The following is an 18886-nucleotide window of genomic DNA, read 5'->3' as shown; positions in this document are numbered from 1 at the left end:
TGATGTCTGGGAGCTGGCTCCTGACTATGCAGCCAGGTGCTGAGAGATCTTGCCCAGTTGTTTTCAGCTTTCCAAGGGAAAAATATAAAAGTTCTGCTGGAAACCTGAAGGACCCTTTATTTTCTTCATTTTTCCTCCCACCAGGGGAGCTGGCTGACATTTTTGGGGTAAAGTTTGTCTTTAAAAATGTACAGTGTTCTGCAGGAACGGTGTCCATATTGTCCCGTCTGCTAAAACATGTAATAGTCTGGTTTGTGTTCTCTCTCCTCCTTTCCCCCCCCCAATCTGAAAAGAACACGAGTTCTCTTAAACAGCCTCCTATGTAGTTGTTAGCAAGTGGGAAGACACAAACAGCAGACGGAGGAGGAGGTGGGCACACCAGGCAGGTGGAGGGTGGGAGCAAATCCGTCTGTCGGGAAAGAGGAAGAGACACGGAGTCCAAAGGGACAGGCGCTGGAGCGGTCCCATCCCAGGCTGCATCACAGGGCTGTGCGGGTTGGCCCGAGGCCCCAGAGAACTCCTAACCAGGGCACGGGGCGGGATGAGACTCCTGCGGAACGAATCCAGATGGACTGGGACTCAGAGTGGGCTGTGGAAGATGAAGGTGGGGAGATTCACAGGCAGGCGGGAGGTGCTCTCTCTTTGGGTGTGAGAGCTGTTGGAAAGGTCAGCTGTGGAGATGACTAAAACGCAGAATGGGCTTGGAAGTGGGGATGTTGGGCGTTTCAGAATGAGTTTTCCCTCTGCTTTGAAACAAACTGGCATTTGAAAATTTCCACGGAAATGAAATTTCAAAAGAAAACTTTGGTCTGGCTAAATCCGAAATGTCCCATTACATTACAACCAAAGCATTTCATTCTGTTTGTCGTTCTGGTCAGTGCTTTACCATATACCATTTAAAAGAAATGAGAGTCTAAAAGGAGAAGTTGTTCTACAATAAATTTAATAAGTCTTAAAATAAGAAAACCCTTTTGTTAAAATGGGAAAAACTAAAACCACAAAAAAGGAAACATTCTGTTCCAAGGCTAGCACAGATCATTTCAACCTTATCAAAGGGCTTTTTATTGTTTTAATGTAGTTTTGTCAAAATCAGCACGTTCCAGTGGATAGTTTTGGCTTGGACTAAATGGCACTTTCCATCAGAAAAACATGCCGTCTTGGAAAATTTTCCAGTAGCTCTAGTTTTTTTTTCACATGCTTTCCATTTTTGTGGCAACTTCGTCAGTCCCTGGTTTCAGCCAGGACGAAGCACACAGAAGTCCCGAGAGAGCAGTTGACCTCCTGCTCTTTGAAGCCCAGGATGACTCACTGGAGCTTTCCCCAGTGGCACAGAGGAAAATACGTCTGCCCCGCTGAGCAGCCTGCTGTTCCCGTCCACATGGCCAGCCTTTTGAACACGGCTTATTGCTTCATAAGAAGAAAACAGGGAGCCTAGTTCTGATGCGGTTTCAACAAAAGTCAATGAAATGACGATGAAAGTCAATGAAATATGCCAGTTAAGGCCAACTGAGCTATTTAACCCTCAGTCTCCAGGCCTGGTTTCTCCAGCATGAGGCTGGAAATGGGATGTTGACTCTGGGCTTGCTCCATCCTGTCAACTGTTAATTGATCTTTATGGGGAACTGATTGCTTTTTGGTCCTGGTTTGTCTCTCATGAATCTAGACTTCAGGAACAGTTAGGTTTAGAGCACATATATGATTCAAGCCTGCCATAGGGATTCAGGCCTTGTAGCTACTTGCAGCTCCTGTGACAGTTGTTGGTATCCCAGCCTTCCTGCTCAGGAAGGGAAAAAAAGTGAAACATGCTAAGAGAGGCCCCAAAAACCAGCCCAAACAGCAGCAACCCAGTGTGGATGCTTGCTAATGCATCCTTCAGACTCTGGGTGATGCAGTGCTGAAATGCCTCCCAGGATGTGTATGAAGGGACACCTTTGTACCTGGGCATAAGGAGCCCGATGAGTCACTCAGCACAGTGTGTCATTCCACTTCCTGAGTGACACTCATCATCGAATTCCCCTGAGTGTTATATCATAACCCAGCTCCTCCCTGGGGCTACCTGGAAGCACAAAGCCACCTTGTTTAAGGAAGGGATAATAAGGCATGGAGAAACTCTTAGTTTCTCTCCCTGGAAGGTTGCTTGCCTCCCCCATTGCGCTACAATCACTAAGTATATGCAACTCCTAACTCTTAAGTCCCCAATTACCCCTGTTTGCCCCACCAGGAAGAGCAAGCCTTGCTCCCATTGAGGGGTGTCCAAAGGGAAATGTGTTGTGGTCCCTACTTTGCAAATTCCTCCCTGCAGAAGTCCTTTTGAAGTCCTGACTTGCCCTCTGCTCTGGGCTAAACGCTATCTGTCTTTACACTGCAGGGATGCCTCGCTGACTGCCCTTACCTTTCTGGGCAGGGAAGAGTGGGTTATAACCGTGTTGGTCTCCCTTACCATCCCCAGAAAAGCAGAGCCACCGCCAGACGAGGCAGGGAGCGTGACCCCGTGTGGGAGGCCTCCCTGACAGTCTCTGACCCTCACTCATTGCCTTCCTCCCCCACTCCGATGCTCAGGATGGGGCCAGCACAGGCTGCCTTTAGTGGGTGGTCTTGTCACTTGTTTACAGTCTCACAAGCTCAGCAGGCTCCTCTAAGCCCCCACCTGTGCCGCCGTTTGGAAGCTCAGCAATCATTCCCCGGACAGCCTGGATGGAGGCTGTGACCTTAATAGATACGAGGGCTGCATCTCCATCCAGCATGGAGTCGGTCTCTCTGCCGGCCACCCTCCGCTCAACCCCACCAGGCTGCTGGGAAGTCTGGAGTCAAAGGGACTCCCAGGCACCCAGATCTGCCCTGTTCACATAGCTCTCCTCGCTGAGGTGGCATTCCCATAGCCATGGCAGATCTAAACCTGGCTAGGAGGATCACAGCAGCCACTGATCTGGCAAGCGAGGGAGATGAGGCAAACTTGGAGTGCATGTCAGCTCCTCGGGGTGGTGGGGACTGGAACTGTGGAGCTGGCTTTGCTCACAGGTTGAATGGGACCCTCACCGTCAGCCTCAGTGTTTCTCACAATTCCCGGCATGTTCTTAAGGCAAAATGTCATAGATTTGGTGGCAGCCAGTTTGCTTGTTGTTGAGAAAAACGCGAGCTGCGTTTTGGGAACCTTTATTCTAGCTGTTGATGTGGATAATGTTTAGGTTTGCTTCCAGGCTCTGTCAATAGACAAGGTTTTCCACTTCATCTCCCTGTGCCTCCGTTTCCTCAGCCATAAAAATGAGGGTGACCTTTTCTATTTGCATGAGCGGTGGGTGGGGCGGTGAGGCCTTACCACAAATGCCTCTATACCTGCTTCCTTAGGTGAGAATTGTCACCGTAATGTGCAGATACCCACATCTAAACCAAGCTGTTCAAGTGAGATTGCTAATGATAGCCTGGGTGGCCTTGGGCACATCTCTTTGTCATTCAGCACCTCTGATTTCCCCATCCCTGAAAGCAGGGGTGATACTTTCCTGCCTCTCAGGGAGTTGGAGGATTAATTAGTTACTGTTTGAAAAGCCTTTTGAAGATGCAAAGCTTTCCATAAATATGCAGGCTTATTCCTACAGATGGGGCCCAGGTAGGACTGAAGCATGGTGTCTGTCACTGTGGAGATCATAAATCCGCGAAGAGGTGAACTTTGTAAAATTGGTTCCCTGCATAGGGACTTGATGATAAGAAAGCTGAGCAGCAGCAGGCTGGAAATCGGGCAGGGCACTGAGTTTTGGTTTATATGTACACACTGTTCTTTATGGCCTGTTCTTCATGGGCAGGAATCCTTAAACAACCCAAAGTTGGGAGGTCTGAGTCTCTTCCACTTTCCCGCAGAAATATCTCTAGGGCAGGATAAAACAAATTGCGAGAGAAATCACAGGCAGGCAGCTGGCGAAGGGTGTCTGTCCGTTGCATCTCTTGGGTGCCATGTTTGCATTCATGTGATTTGCAAAGATTTTTCCTAGTTATCAGCTCTGACGGGTCATGAGCCTCCAGAACATATATCACATTCTTCTGGTCACAAAAAAAAAATATTGTTGTTTCTATCTTCTAACAAATTATAGTAGAACAGAGCATAGCATTCCCACTTGAAATAGCAGAAAACATTTCTCTTAACTTAGGGGAGATGGTAAAATATCAGCTTTATGTACCAAAAGGATAATGGGAGGAAAGACAAGAGGAAAGCAAGACCACAGTCAGAAAGCTGTGACTGATTAGCACGCATTTAAATTATAGGAAAGTAGGAGTTTTGATCTTCTCTACAAAAATTGCAGGCTTGGCCTACTGGCCAGCCTGGTCTGGCAGGAGTGTATTTTTCACCGTGACTTGGACAGAAGACCAGAGAGTTTGTGTCCTTTGGTAATTTCCTGTGACCTGGCATCTACCCCCCCTGATAAAGGAGGCTTGATTTGAGTGAGGACGGAAAGAATCAGGGGGTGGGTGGCAAGGCTGGGGGAAGGCAGTCAAATTAGGTCTGCCAGCTATTAACCCTGGCGCTGAAGTCATGCCTGAGTCAGCAGAGTTTCGGCTTTGTCGCGTTCCCATTGTGGAGGCGAGTGAGTCATCACCCGGCCGAGCCCTGAGAGCTCCCCAGTTTCCTGCTCCCGCTCTGAGCCCAGGGAGGGAAGGAAGGATCTGATGTTCTCTCTTTTTGTGCCGTCAAGTTTATTTTTGTTTTTATTGAATCTCTTCAGTCTCAAGTTCCTTCATTTCGGAAATGAGACTCTCATGGGTTGCTATCTTGATCCCCTCTTCACAGCTCTTCATTAAATCCCTCCTCCTTAGCACCTGGAGAGCTCTAATAGTGGGAATATTTAGCCCTGGACCAGGGCTCCTTGAACATCATCCAAGGCAACACGGAAGTCCAAGAAAGAAGTGGGGCAGAAAAAAATACTCATGTACATTTGGGGACTCAGCCCATCAAGATAAGTTCTCAGGACAGTCTCAGCTTAATTAGCTTCCCCCTGCTCTATGCTTCAGCTTCTTTCCCCTCCTCCACACTTGATTTTCCAGCTGTACTGCTCTTTTCTGCCCTTGCTTCCCCACCCAACCACCAAATAAGCATTGACTCTGAATATGGTCCCATTTCTTGCTCTTCCCTCATGTTTGCAGATCAGGGTTGGTAAGCAAGAAGACTCTGGCTTTGTCCTTGCTGGCAGGCAATGAAATGACTCTTAAGAGAAGGGTCTTCGAATTTTTTGTTCTTTGTCTACCCTTGTCTTTGCGTGGCCAGCTGCCCACTTTTCCTAGTGCAGAATTGTGATCCTGGACATATTCACTGGTACCCCTCCAGAGGAACTCGTGGCTAGGGATGAGAAGAGGCAAGTGAGTGGCCTGGAGTGTGGTGATGATACTGGAGAGACACAAGAAGGGTGGGAAAATTTGTAAGGCTAAAATGGAAGGAGGACAAGTCAAAGAAACAAGCATTGTAGACCAGGTTGAGAGGCAATCCCAGCTTATGGAGGCGGGTAGCAGGGGCAGAAGGGAGAAGTGACTTAGCTGTAATAAGTTGCACAAGGCCACAGGGGAAAGGAGATGAGAGTCTTCTGAGCCCAGGCGCTGGACGTGTATTAGAGTGCACAGTGGGAAAAGAGCTGAGGAAGGAGCTGGTGTAAAGTCCAGTCCAGAAGACCTGGAGGGACAGGCTGCCTGGGCAGGAAAGCGGGCCAAGTGCTGAGCAGGGGTGCACGTTGGGTAGAGGTGAGGGGCAGTCTGGTTCGCTGCTCGGGTGTGTGGGAACGGGCAGCTCTTGCCGAAGGATTAGCTGACGTGCTGGTGGGGCAGGACAGGCAACAGGAGCTGGCTCCTCCGCGGTGACTGAGGTGCCTTTGTGCTTTGTTGCTGAGCATGGGGTTTCATAGCTTTATTGCAGGAAGGATCCCAGTGCTGTGTCAGCTCTTTCAGCAGGAGCCCTGCTCTGCCAGCCTTCCTGCTTTTGCCATGGGGCATGTTCCTTCCCCTCCCCTTGACTTGGGGGTGAAGCAAAGCAGCTGCGTGAAAGCCAGGAAAGGTACAGCAGAGAGTGAAAGCCAGGAGCAAAGGCAGGCATGGTTGTTCCCTTCCCACTCCTCTGGTTTGGAGGCCTTTTCCTAGAGAACTAGAAGGCTGGCCACAACTGAGGCTGTTTGCAAGGCTGAAGCACAGACAGCAAGAACTAGTGGTCTAGTCTGGTGTTCATCTCTGCTTTTCACTGCCTGTTTGATGTGTGGCGAGTCGCACCCTGGCATCTGCTTTCCTTTCATCTAGTTCTATGGAGAACACCTAGGACAAACATGGCCTTGGTCTTGTTTAGAGCCTTTGTGTGAATCCCAGTGATGGCTCAAAGAATAGACTTCCCAAACCTTAAAAGAGAACAAGTGGAGCATCAATGGATCCCTTTGGCAAAGATCTTTCATTCAAGTGGATCCTGAGGCTGCTTTGTGCTCTATTTATCCAAAGAGGAAATACTGCATAGGCAGGAGAAGGCAACCCTGCTTTATCCCAAAGGCATCTCCACTGTCCTGTCCCAGTGGACAGCCAATGAAGGGCTGGCTAGAGACCTCACTCAATACAAGCCATTGACTGGTCCTCAGATAATAACATCTCTTCTGTTGCTACTATGTGCTGGTTCTGGATATGAACCAGTGACCTAGAGTAAAAGGCCCTGTGTTTCCCATTTGCAAGCCAAAGCCAAGCCTATTCTTTCTTTTTTTGAGAAGGATTTGGATGAGAGCCAGATAGGCCATTGTACACGCTGCCATTTCCCGTCAGCTCCCATAAAGCTCCCAGCTCTCAGCTGGGGGAGGGATGCTTGGGCTTGCAGTTTCTCTTGGTGTGCCCCCACCCCATCACAATGTTATCTCAGGCCTTTCATGTGCAGCCATGTCACCCGGAGCTATAATCTTGCCACATCTCTTACTCGCTCATCTTCTTTCTAAGGCCCCCTCCCCTTGTGTTGGAAACTCGGTCTTCCTCTTCTAATCTCTTTGGTGTTCAGGCTCCACACTTAAGTGGGGCAGAACTGAATCGGTGCATGGCAGAGAGACCTCCAGTGAAAGTCTGCTGCTGCAGGAGGTACATGTTGGTGAGTCACTGGAGACCACTCCTTCGTTGCAGTTGGCTTCAAGCCATTGACTAAGCTGGGTGAGGCAGGCACTGTGCTCCTTTGGAAGAGCAGCAGGGTACTGATTTGAATGCCTGGCAATCAATACAAAAAGTCTCTCTGGCAAGAGGAAAGATATTAACCCCAACATCTTGGCCAAGCGCCAGCTCAAACCTTCACTTCTTGCCACCTGAAATTCCCCTGCTGGGATTTATGATCTTCTTTCCCATTTCCCACCCTGCCTAACACACCTGTGGCGTCCCTTTGGGCTGTTGGAGGCTGGTTGTGTTCTGCCCCACAAGAGTTGCATTTCAGACCTTGATTTCCACTTAAAAATAGGGAAGACTTGAAAGATTAATTTGGAAAAAACAGGAGAAAAATATCGAAGGTACCACCATCTGAGAAGTTTTGAGCTCCTGTTCCATCCCGGTCTTCCCCTCATGGAAAGTTCTTGGAAATCTGTTTTGAAGTGTCCATGAGGCACATGGGACCATGTACAGGACATCATTGCCCATAGCCAAGGAGTAATGAAAGGGGTTGTCTCAAAATCACGTGCTTTGTATAGGATCTTTTGTAGGTTGAAGCATGATGAATTGTTTTGCCCTTTTATAAGGTCTGGCTACCGTGACCCTTCAGTTTAGTTCTAAGTGATGCAAAGACTATTAGGACTGATTCCTGTAACATTTGCATCAGCCATGATATTGCCACACCAAAGGGTGGCTCATCACACCTCTGCCAAGGGCTCTTTCAGTGCCCTTGGGGTGAGATGAGTATCTGGGAACAGGAGGGAGAGAAATCGGTGAGAGGCTCAGAGAGGCAAGGTTGTGCAAAGCGGTGTGGGGTTCACATGGGTCTTAACAAAGAGGCATTGATTGGAGGCTCGCTGTTGTGACAGAGCTCACTAGTGCCTGGAGATCATTTCCACAGCTTTCTATATGGGGGAGCAAGAACCAGATTTGCAAGTGTGGGAGCCTCAACGCAACAGCACCTCCCGGGCTTTTAGGAAAGAGGGTTTTCAGGTTCTAGAGCCACCAGCTGCCACTTGATTAAGCGCCCCTCACACCCAGGGAGTCCAGACCTTTCTTCCCAGCCCGCTGCCTGTGCCGCAGGGCACCACGAGTTCTGCACAGTGCCCCCAAGGCCTTGCATGACCTAGTAAATATCTGGGTTTGGGATCGTGGGGAAAGGCATCAGCACAAACCACTTCAGAGGCCAAGGTGGAGGAGTAGGATCTCAGAGGTCTCCACTAATGAGGTCTTGGCACCAACATGTCTTTGGCACTCAGCTGGGCCTTTTTTTACTGCGTTTGGTCCTCGACAAAAAATAACACCAGAAACCTAATGAGTAAAGCGCAACTCGGCAAGCTTCAACCTATACAGCTAATCCTTCCCCGTGTGCTGGCTGCCACCTGGGCGGTGTCAGAGCAGATTGGTGGGCGCTGGGAGATCTGGCACAGGAACTGCAAATGGCAGCATGGATCCCAAGCCTTTTCTCTGCCACACCGACCACACACATCATTCGGCAAAGAACAAGCAAGGCAAACCCCAGCGCCGCACATGCACACACACATCCTGCTTAATACGTTCAAGCCTCTCCAGAGGCTGATTAGTGATTTTATTTTCTCCTCCCTCTCCCGGCCTTGCATGCTCATCGCCGTCAATTATCTATGCATTTGCCCTGATGAATTATTGAGTGTGTAACGGGGCGAGGGAAGACCCGCCATCCCAGCTCAGTCACCTTGCAAACCAACGCTCCCCAGAGCATGACAGCAGCTAGTTTGCCCTCTGGCTTCTGATTTAGGATGGGGAGCATGGGAGGCTGATCCTGCAACTTGCAAAACCCCTTTACTCCATCTGTTCCCCTTCCTCATCACTGCTGTTGAGGTGTGGGTGTTACTGCCGCGGTACGGAGCAGGGCGATGGGTGCGTTGTTTCCCTGATGAGAGGCTTGCAGGAGCGGAACATAAAGAGTTTACCCTGTCTTGCAAAAGAGCAGTGAGTTATTGAGTCACTTGGAAAGGAAACACGATTTCCGCACAGTGTTTGGGGTTTTTGGGGGTATTTTTTGTTTGTTTTGTTTTGTTACTTCTTCTACTGTTTTTTTTTTTCCCCTTTTCCCCTGAAGCCTCTAGAAAGTTTGGAATGTGTTTTTGTTAAAGCTGCTGCATGTAGGGGCCTGAATCCCAGCGTTGGCAGCCCTTTGGTGTTGGCAAGCAGTCCTCAACTGGCACCGGCATTTTCCCTAGCCAAAAGTCTGACTCTGTACACCTGGGCAGAGGAGGGTTCTGCAGGACCTTTATGGGGTTTGGTTCAAGGTCAGGTTCATCAGCAACAAAGTCTGCTTTTTCTCCAATTTGTGTCCAAGTACAGTCTGCATTCATGCATGGATCCTACGGCAGGGGTAGGGTAGAAGGGGCAGCGTAGAACTGGGAATTGTTACTACCACTCAAGGTCAAGAAAGATCACTTGATTTTTAAAGGGGTCATTCATTAATTTGCAGGGAAATCATAGCGTAAAGAAAGGCCATAGTAATGATGAAGTGAGGGATTGGACTGATCTCTCTCTTTTAATATATACCCTGCTCTCTGCCAGGATTAGAGCACCTCCCTTACGAGGAAAGGCTGAGAGAGCTGGGGCTCTTTAGCCTGGAGAAGAGAAGGCTGAGGGGAGACCTTATCTATGTTTACAAGTACCTAAAGGGTGGGTTGAAGGAGGATGGAGCCGGACTCTTTTCAGTGGTTCCCAGTGACAGGACGAGGGGCAATGGGCACAAGCTGGAACATGGGAAGTTCCATTTAAATATGAGGAGAAACTTCTTTCCAGTGAGGGTGCCAGAGCCCTGGAACAGGCTGCCCAGGGAGGTGGTGGAGTCCCCTTCTCTGGAGATCTTCAAGCCCCTCCTGGATGCAGTCCTGAGGGATGTGCTCTGGGCAATCCTGCTTTAGCAGGGGAGTTGGACTAGATGATCTCTAGAGGTCCCTTCCAACTCTGACAATTCCGTGATTCCGTAATATTTAAGGGGAAAGTCTTAGGTGCCCATCCTTGGGTAGTGGTGGCCTTCCGCTTGCCATGTTCGTCTGCATGCCCTTCGAGGGAGAGACCAGGCTGTCCTCCTGGCTGCCCTGCAAGGGCGACTCAGAGGAGGAGCTGGCAGCTTCCCGTCCTCTCCTTTCTGGGGTTTGGCTCATCTCTCTCTTTTCTGGCACTGCGAGGAGGCGCTGGGCCACGACTTCCTGCTGTCACGAATGAGTCCTGTTTTATTGGGATGTGGAAAGCCTGGTTCAAAGGGAACCGCTGAGGCCTGTGGGGGGTCAGGGAGCTTCTGTGGGAGCGGAGCCAGTTGTGCCATCGCCCCAGCCCCGGGCAGGCTCTGCCTGGGGGCACGGGCCCTTCATGAAAGAGGTGGGGACCGGTGCTGATGAATCCGCTCTCCTCCAGCCTTGGGAGAAAGAGGGAGTGCTGAGCACACCTACAGCCGGGCAGCCGTGAGATGGGCGGCAGGTTGTTCCCAGGGCCTTTGCTACGTGATTGCTTTTGCTCTCCGGCAAGCTCCCACACGCTTTGCGAAGCCCTAAAGACTTCAGAGCCAGACTGTTTGGCAAAGCTGTGGCTCGCCTCCCCAGGTGCGGGTGATTCTGCAAGAGGCTCTCTCACCTCCGGGGTAGAAGGAGCAGCGTATGCTGCAAAGCGTGTTGGAGACATCTCCCCTCTCCCCATCCACCCGTTCTTCCCTCAAATCCCAGCATGGCATTATCTAGATCCAGCCCTGCTCGGCACCCCGGGGCCCTCATTTCGTCAGGAAGGCTGTTGTGGGCCATGGGGTCCCACAGGGCACAGGCCAGACTGGTGTCAGAAAAGTGTTTCACCGTGTCTTACTGCCTGGGCATCCTTCTCTAAGGACTCTTAGAGACATCCAGCCTCTAAGGACTCGATGGCTTCACGCATGCAGGCACATGAGGGCACCAGTGCTTTGCTGTGGCTGTAAGCAGCGCTGGAAAACATTCCCCAGCACCCAGCCGCAATGCTGGGGTGTGGGGCAAACCAGCGCTTGACTCAGGGAAGGGGGCAAGTTCACACAAAGCTCTCGAGACTGAGTTTCGGTCTTAATTGCCGATGACTGTGGTCAGCTGATGGCGTCTCACGGCTGGGCTGGATTGTTGAGGCTTGTCCTCAGGGTCACAGGCTTGGCGTGGAGGGAAGGAGAAGGGGAGAAAGAAAAGTCTTAGATGAAACGTGGGGATGTGAGTACAGCAGGCGTGGAATGAGGGGGCAACATGGGAGCGAGCTGAGAGGATGGTAAAGGTGGGATTTGCGGGTGAGAAGACTTGTACGTCTGCACTTTTGTGTGTGTGTGAAACTGCAGGAAGGAGGAAGGAACCACTCTTGCTCAGGTTCACATGTAGAAGTCACAGGACACATCTGCTAGGGCTCTGGGGGGGTTAAGACTGAGGAGTTCATTTTGGCCTTGCATGGGGAGCCTGTTTGCTCCCTGGAAGAACAGGATAGGGGAGTCATTTCAAAAATGCTCTGTCCCCTCAGTTAGAAGATGCTGTCCTGTTTCTCTTTCTATGCTTTTTTTTTTCTTTCCCCAGCCTCTCTCTCTTTCATTACCCTTTCATGTTCCTCAGTCTTTGTACATCTTTCTTTTTTTATTACCCCTTTCTTTCCTCTACTCTCAGTCTCCCAGAATACATCCAGTTGCAGATTCTGCCAGAAGCAGTGAGCAGAACCCGCTTTTCTTGTTCTCACCACCTTGCTTCTCTATTGTATTTATCATATAAATACTGGCTGTATAATTACCAGAGCATTATCTCTAAACATACAGATTAGGGAAAGACACAGTGGCAGCCAAAGATGAATTTCAGGGTCAGTCTGGTGGGAGACATTTTTCTCCAGCTGTCAGGGGAGGAATCAGTGGAGACACAATAGCAGTCATGAACACCAGCCACCGCTTTTCCCAAGCACCTTTCATCTTTACTCCACAGAATCAAGAGGGAAGGTTCCTAAATGCAGCCACTTCTGGGGTTAAAAAAAGGCCACAGAAACGATCTAGATCATGCAGGTAGATCGTGCAAGGTGTATGGGCACTGCCGTAAATCTATTCTTATATGGGAAGTATTGCTACTCTGAAATCGGCGCTGGGTCTTTGCAGCTCATTTAATTACTAATGTATTTCCAATAGGATTAAATGGATGTCTGAGTGTCTGTTAGCATATGTTAGGATATGCTATGCTGATAAATATCTGTGCTTTCATATGCCTCCAGATACGCATGCTCTCTATATTTACAGTAACTGATTTAGCATCATCCAAAGTTGAAGACAAAAGGAAGGAAAGTATTATTGATTCAGCCTTGTGCCTTTTGATGATCACGAGCCCTAGGTCAGCTGCAGAGCATTAGGGCGGGTTGTAGTGAAACGTGAACACCAGTTTTGGGAGGAAAGGTGTTTATGAACAGGTATGCGGCTGCAGGAGCTGCACGTGGATGCAGGTAGTTGCAGAAGGTACTGAGGGTCTGTAGCTATAGACTGTTCTTGTATCAGCTAAGCCAAGAAGAAGTTAATGGAACAAATAAAGGAGTTCATGGACCTGATGTCCCAAGAACTGTTCTTTTTCTCTCTTCCTCTGTCTGAGAAGTACGTGTATATTCATGTCTTTCCATTTTATTGCAGGGCTGCAAGCTCAGACTGTCTTAGTCAATGACACAGTCTCGGGGTTTATCGGGACAGATGTGGTTCTGCACTGCAGCTTCACCAATCCGCTCCCCAATGTGAAGATCACGCAGGTCACGTGGCAGAAAGCCACCAATGGTACCAAGCAGAATGTGGCCATCTACAACCCTGCCATGGGGGTCTCCATCCTCTCTCCCTACAAAGAGCGGGTGACTTTCCGGAATCCTTCCTTCAAAGATGGCACCATTCAGCTCTCTCGGCTAGAGCTGGAGGATGAGGGAGTTTACATCTGTGAGTTTGCTACCTTCCCAACTGGCAACCGGGAAAGTCAACTGAACCTCACTGTGCTGGGTAAGATACTGGACAAGCTTTGTAGCATGAACCATTGCCTCCAGTTAAACAGATCTGGAGGAACCTGAGACTCATGTCCTGGGAACTCAGGGCGAAGGTGAATCTTGGGTGTAAATTTTACCTATGATGATATTTCAAGTTGAGTGTAAAGAGGTGAAGAGCAGGGAACCCAGAGCAGGTGGTTGACTGACTATCTCAGGAATGCCTCTTCCTCTTTCCAGGCCTCAGTTCCCCAATCTCTTAATGCAGATGCAATAAGAGTGACCTGTTCCCTAAGGGAGTGGTGAGTTTTAATAAGCTGGTGGCTGTCAAGTGAATGGAGAGAAAAGACAACAGAGATATCCAAAGCACAAGTAGAGCTTGTCCGTGGAGCTTAGGGTTGTGAGTGAGCAGACCCCAACCAAGGTCTATGTGATTCATTTGCTCTCCAATTTGAGTATCTCACTCTAATATAGGGCTGAAAACCTATGGTAGGAAAGGATGGACTTTCCATCAAGTATCTGTGCATCTAAGGCACCTCCACCATTCTTTCCCCAGAGCAGATTGCTGGCAATTTGCAGCAGCTCTGGATTCACCACAAGGTCTGTCACAGGCTCAGTGCTAGATATCTCTTGGGTCACAGAAGAAAGGGTAGCATTGCTTTTCTAACCAGCCTTTTATACCATTTTCTTCTTTTTGCAATTCCTTGCAGCCAAGCCCACCAATCGGATGGAGGGCACCAAGCGGCCACTTATTGCTAAGTCTGGCAGGACAGAAAAGATCTTGGTAGCTACCTGCACCTCCTCTAATGGGAAGCCCCCCAGCACTGTCACCTGGGACACCAAGCTCAAAGGGGAAGCGGAGTTTCAGGAGATCCGGAATAGCAATGGCACCATCACAGTGATCAGCCGGTACCGGCTGGTGCCGAGCCGGGAGGCCCACCGGCAGCAGCTCATGTGCGTGGTCAATTACCAGCTGGACCGCTTCACCGACAGCATCACCCTCAACGTGCAGTGTAAGTGAGCATGGGAAGGGCTGGAGAGCAATGCTCTGTGGTCAGGCCCTGGGGTGGGTGACAAAGTCTGGGAAAAGAGGATTCTTCTGAAGGGAGGGTGTTGGTCTGGTGGAGGGATTGAAGTGGGGGGCTGTTCCCTTGGAATAATCATATACTTTCTCTTTTTCACACCTTCTTTCTCTCTCTGCCTCTGACATATCCCTTTGTTCCTTCACTTCCCTCTGTCATTCACCCTCTCTCAAATACTTTGTCCCACCATCTTTCCCACCTTGCAATCTCTCTCCTTCTCCCACCCCTGCCCCCTTATTTCATCTCTTCCTATTTCATTTTCTCCCCCTTCCTTTCCATAACTCTTCTCTCCTTTGCCATCCCACTTTTCTATCTTTTTTGTTCCCCTGCAGATGAGCCAGAAGTCACTATTGAGGGCTTTGATGGCAACTGGTTTCTCAACCGGAAGGATGTGAAGCTGATATGCAAATCTGATGCCAACCCCCCAGCTCACACCTATGAATGGAAGCTGTAAGTGCCTACAGCGCTTCTGGTCTCAGCAGCACGTGTGTCCAGCTCTGTCTAGAAGGCAGACTGTGTTTCTGAGGCAGGCAGTGCATTGTTTGAAGCGACTAGGGCAAGGGACTATTTTTGGGTGGATGGGCTTTATCACAAATTTCATATTGCCTTTGGCCCCAGCTGACACAGCTGGAACCAGCTTTTTAGTTGAGCCACACACAGCCACCTCCCCTTGCAATGGACAGAGGTTTCCCTGTCTTTCAGTTGGGTCTTGCCCCAGCATCTTCCAGTTCAGACTCAGAAGAGGAGGGCGGTGGGTAAGGATCATACACAACCCCTTTTAACTGGCCCAGGATGGAGCTTGCTACCAGCGCAGTGCAGCCTTAACACCCAGGATAATTTCCTATTTTCACACCACTGGAATAACATTCTGCCATGGTGACATGTGAAGCAGTGGAAATATGACAAGGTGAATAATTTGCCCAGTGCCACTAAGTGCTTCGGTAGCAGAGCTGGAAAAAACCCCAGGATTTCTCTTCCTCAAAGGGGCCCAAATAGCACAAAATTCATCTGTGTGTGAAAAAACCTTTCCCTGGGATGAGCCCTAGCTATAAGCAGGAGCTCCCCTTCAGAGCACTCATCCCCACGCGACTGACATTAAGCAGAAGCAATTCCTTGTCCTCCAGGGTTTCAGCTTTTGGCTGAACACACGAAAGGGACTGAAAAGTGAGCGAGGGGTGTCTGGGGAGTTGGATGGGAATTGATGGAACCCGAGGTGGTTCTCTCTCCCTCTCTTTCATTTCTATAAGCACTCATGTAGCTTTAAAAAAGAAAGATCAAATGGATCCTTTCTTCTTTTCAGCTGGCATTTGTCATCAGGAAAGAGGCTCTCAAAATGGCTTTGCAAGGAGCTAGGCATATTCTGTCTCATTTCACTTCCCAGATCAAACCATTCACAGTGAAAGTCTGAAGAGGATTGTTTTTCTTGCCTTTTTTCTAGTTCTCATCCTCAGTTCTCTCCCTCTCTTGGTTCTGCCAGTTCGACTTAAACTCCGAGGGGGCGCTCTGGGTTCCTCAGAACGTTGCCAGGAAAGTATTATAGGCAAAGATGTCCCTTGTGGCACGCAAGGCAGAAGAGATGCCAGTTTAGGCTATCTCTGTGCAACAGGACTGGTGAATCGAGGTGAAGGGAGCCTTGTGAGATGGAGCCGGGGAGCGGAGGCAGGTTTTCTCTCTGCTTTTGGGCAAGTCATTTCATCCCTTTGGTCTGCTATTGCTCACATGAGGCTGAGCGCTTGCTGAGCTCCTGGGCATCAGGCTGTCCATGGCAGGAGCTCTGTTGCTGTGTACGGACACAGCCAGCAGCACAAGTGGCCCCTGGTCTCTGTTGGGACAGTCTGCTTCTGCTATGATAGCGATGCTGAAGGCAGGCTGAGAGCTGAAGCACGGGGTAGCCAGGTGATGTTTCTGTAGCCCAGGGCAGGAAAGAGGGTTAGCTACCAACTAGGCTCAAACACAGCAGGGGATGCAGGTGTCAGGGCTGAGCATGGCACTGCATGACTGAGTCTGAATGCGACGTGTCATTTGCACGCCTGGTTTACACACTGCGCTGGTAATAAATCTGGCACTGGCAGAAATGATTCTTGGGAACAGCACATCTTTGAGCCGGGCGTTGAGTTGGCCCCTATATGCTTTGTGATTCATGATTTTATTTTGTTTTAAATCCTATGGATTGTCTGTGGGCTGTGCATATGTCCTTTTGTCTGTCTTTAGCCTGCAAGAGTTTCTTGACTCACAGCTAAGATGCTGGGATCATCAGTACTTTGCTTTGAGAAGGAGCTGCAGGGAGGAAAATGGAGAGAGAGGAATCACAAAATTAAAGAGGAAGAGGCAGACCAAGCAGATGCAATGAAAGCCTGATAAATAATTGTAGAGCAGCCAACCACCTAGGCATTCAGTGTGTGTGTGTGTGTAGGGAGGTAAGGAATGGGAGTAAGATCTGTGGCCATCCCCTTCCTTCCCGCAGTGCCACTTTGGTAATATCAAAATGATTCCGCATTTCTTTGGCTGGGCAGCTGGAGAAATAGCCACCAGCAGCTTTGGTTTATCCATGTGCTGATAGGTACCTCTTCTCCTTCCTGGGGTCAGGAAGCAATTACTGATTCCGCTGATGTTTTGCTCCTGCCTGGCATGTAGAAACCAGCCATGCTTTCCTCTCCTATCATCCGGATGTTGATGAGCAACAATCAGGGGAGCTGATAGAGGAAGCAATAACCATCTTTAGCATCCCACAGCACAGTGGTTAGATGTGCCCTTGTCTTTGTAGATGCAGGTCCCTAATTCACCCAAAGGCAGAGGACCAACATAACGCTCTTCTGTTCTTCTGTTGGCTTTGGGATCATTGGCTTGATGTAGCTGGGAACGACTCAAGTGTTTGCCGTACATATGTGCCTATGTGTATATGCAGACATGCAAAATATGTGTGTGTGCATTTAGGCACTTTTTTACAAACCTAATTATACCCCCATTATTCCCTTTTGTTTCTTACAAATTGCTGACAATATGTGCACATTTTTGTTGGGAGGAGGGGAAAGAATTACTTGAGCAATTTTTAATTGCCTAAGAGAAGTAATTACTTTACTTTGCTTCAGTAATTAAGAATAACCAGGCCATATGTGTCTTTTCCTAACACACAGGATCTTTTTTTTTTAATTTTTTATCTGCCTTGTTCATTTATTCTGTGTGTCTGTAGACTTAGTTTTGCATTACTCCAGTTTCACACTTATCTAACTGTTCTGACATGGGCAGGTCATAGATGGCAGGGCTCTAAATCAGCACTGCTTTCCTCGAGCTTGAGTTGCAATTAACACTGGCTGATCAGCTGCCTGGGAGAGTTACATGGGCAGGAAATTGGAATAAAGCAGGGTCAGGTTGGTGTCCCGTTCCTGTATTTTCCATCGAATGGAAAGTCGGGGGTTGAGGAACACTGAAGATGAGCCTGCTGGAGGTGAGCCACCCAAACCAAAAGAGTGGCCTGGCTATCTTACCCTAACCTTGGATCTATTCAGGGTTTGTGCTGGAAAATGAAGGCTCTGAGTCTGTTTTCTGGACAGGGGAGAATATAGACTAAAAGTGCTCCACATCTCATGAGCCGAATCCAAGGAGCTGTATGTGACCCAAATATGTCCAATCTCCCTTGTAATCACAGAGAAGGGGGGAAAAAAAACTGATCCATGTAAAGAACCTAATTCTCATGCAACAGATTTACCCTGGAGACACTACTGACTTCTTCCTGTAATGCTGCTGTCTGAGGGTTTGGTTTCAAGGCTGACTGCTTTAATGGGTATTTTCCACTCAGCACCACCAGGTTCTGGACCTGCCCAAGAGGAAGCACAGAACCAGCATGTCAGTGCCACTTCTGCAATACTGCTTGACCCTACTGAGTATCATCTCTGGGGTCAACCATGATCTTTGTTTTCCCTAGGCCAAACGGGACTCTGCCAGGGAGCGTGGAAATCCAGAACAACACCATCTACTTTAAAGGGCCTGTCTCCTACAGCGTGGCTGGCACCTACATCTGTGAGGCCTCCAACGCCATCGGTACACGGTCGGGCTTGGTGGAAGTCAATGTCACAGGTAGGAAAACACTTGGTGTGCTTTTGAAAGATGGAAGAGAAGGAGGTGCGGAGAGGAGAGTGTGAGCGGCTGACAGCAACCAGTCAGTTACATCTCCTTAATGTCTGTCTTAATCATCAGTGTCTCCTTCTAGGGGTGGGGAATTTGATGATGCAAAGGGATCAGTGAAGTTCTTTGCTTTGCATTGTTTTTGCACTGGTTTGGCTTGGATTTTTTCTCCTCTCCTCTTGTTGTCTTTTCCTTTCTTACACCGAGATACATTCAGTTTGTTTTCCCCTTCTCTTCTGCTTTGGATCAGAGACATCATTGGACATGTTCAAAGTGAAGACATGTCAGGGAGATAATTGTTAGAAGGTAGAAGAAGGAGTAGGATGATGATATAGACTGCCACTGAGGCAGTAAAGTATGAGATGGATGAGTCATTTGTTCAGGATGGTGTTTGGTGTTTCTGATGTTAGGCAATTCTCATGATTTTTCATTTGTGCTCCTTCCGATGCCATGTTGGTCTGTGCACTTGTTCGCCTGGCTGCCACAGATTAGTGAGAGTCTGTGAGCACTTGAGTAGCTCTGTCTGGGCTCCAGAAAGGAATAACATCACAGGATGCCGACCACGGGAAATGATGCTATAT

The 18886-nt window shown here is 49.1% G+C and overlaps 1 protein-coding gene across 1 annotated transcript in view; it reads left to right on the top strand.

The window, feature by feature from the left end:
• Window positions 1-18886, top strand: part of NECTIN1 (nectin cell adhesion molecule 1) — a 64967-nt gene that overhangs the window by 34885 nt on the left and 11196 nt on the right. The window contains exons 2-5 of the mRNA XM_074162426.1: window positions 12770-13120; window positions 13812-14114; window positions 14516-14633; window positions 18106-18257. Coding sequence (XP_074018527.1) covers window positions 12770-13120; window positions 13812-14114; window positions 14516-14633; window positions 18106-18257 — 924 coding nt within the window. The remainder of the gene's footprint in view (window positions 1-12769; window positions 13121-13811; window positions 14115-14515; window positions 14634-18105; window positions 18258-18886) is intronic.

The sequence above is a fragment of the Numenius arquata genome, chromosome 22, assembly GCF_964106895.1.
Source record: "Numenius arquata chromosome 22, bNumArq3.hap1.1, whole genome shotgun sequence".
Classification (NCBI taxonomy): domain Eukaryota; kingdom Metazoa; phylum Chordata; class Aves; order Charadriiformes; family Scolopacidae; genus Numenius; species Numenius arquata.
Note: the sequence above shows the minus strand (reverse complement) of the source record. Positions and strands in the feature narration are given on the sequence as shown.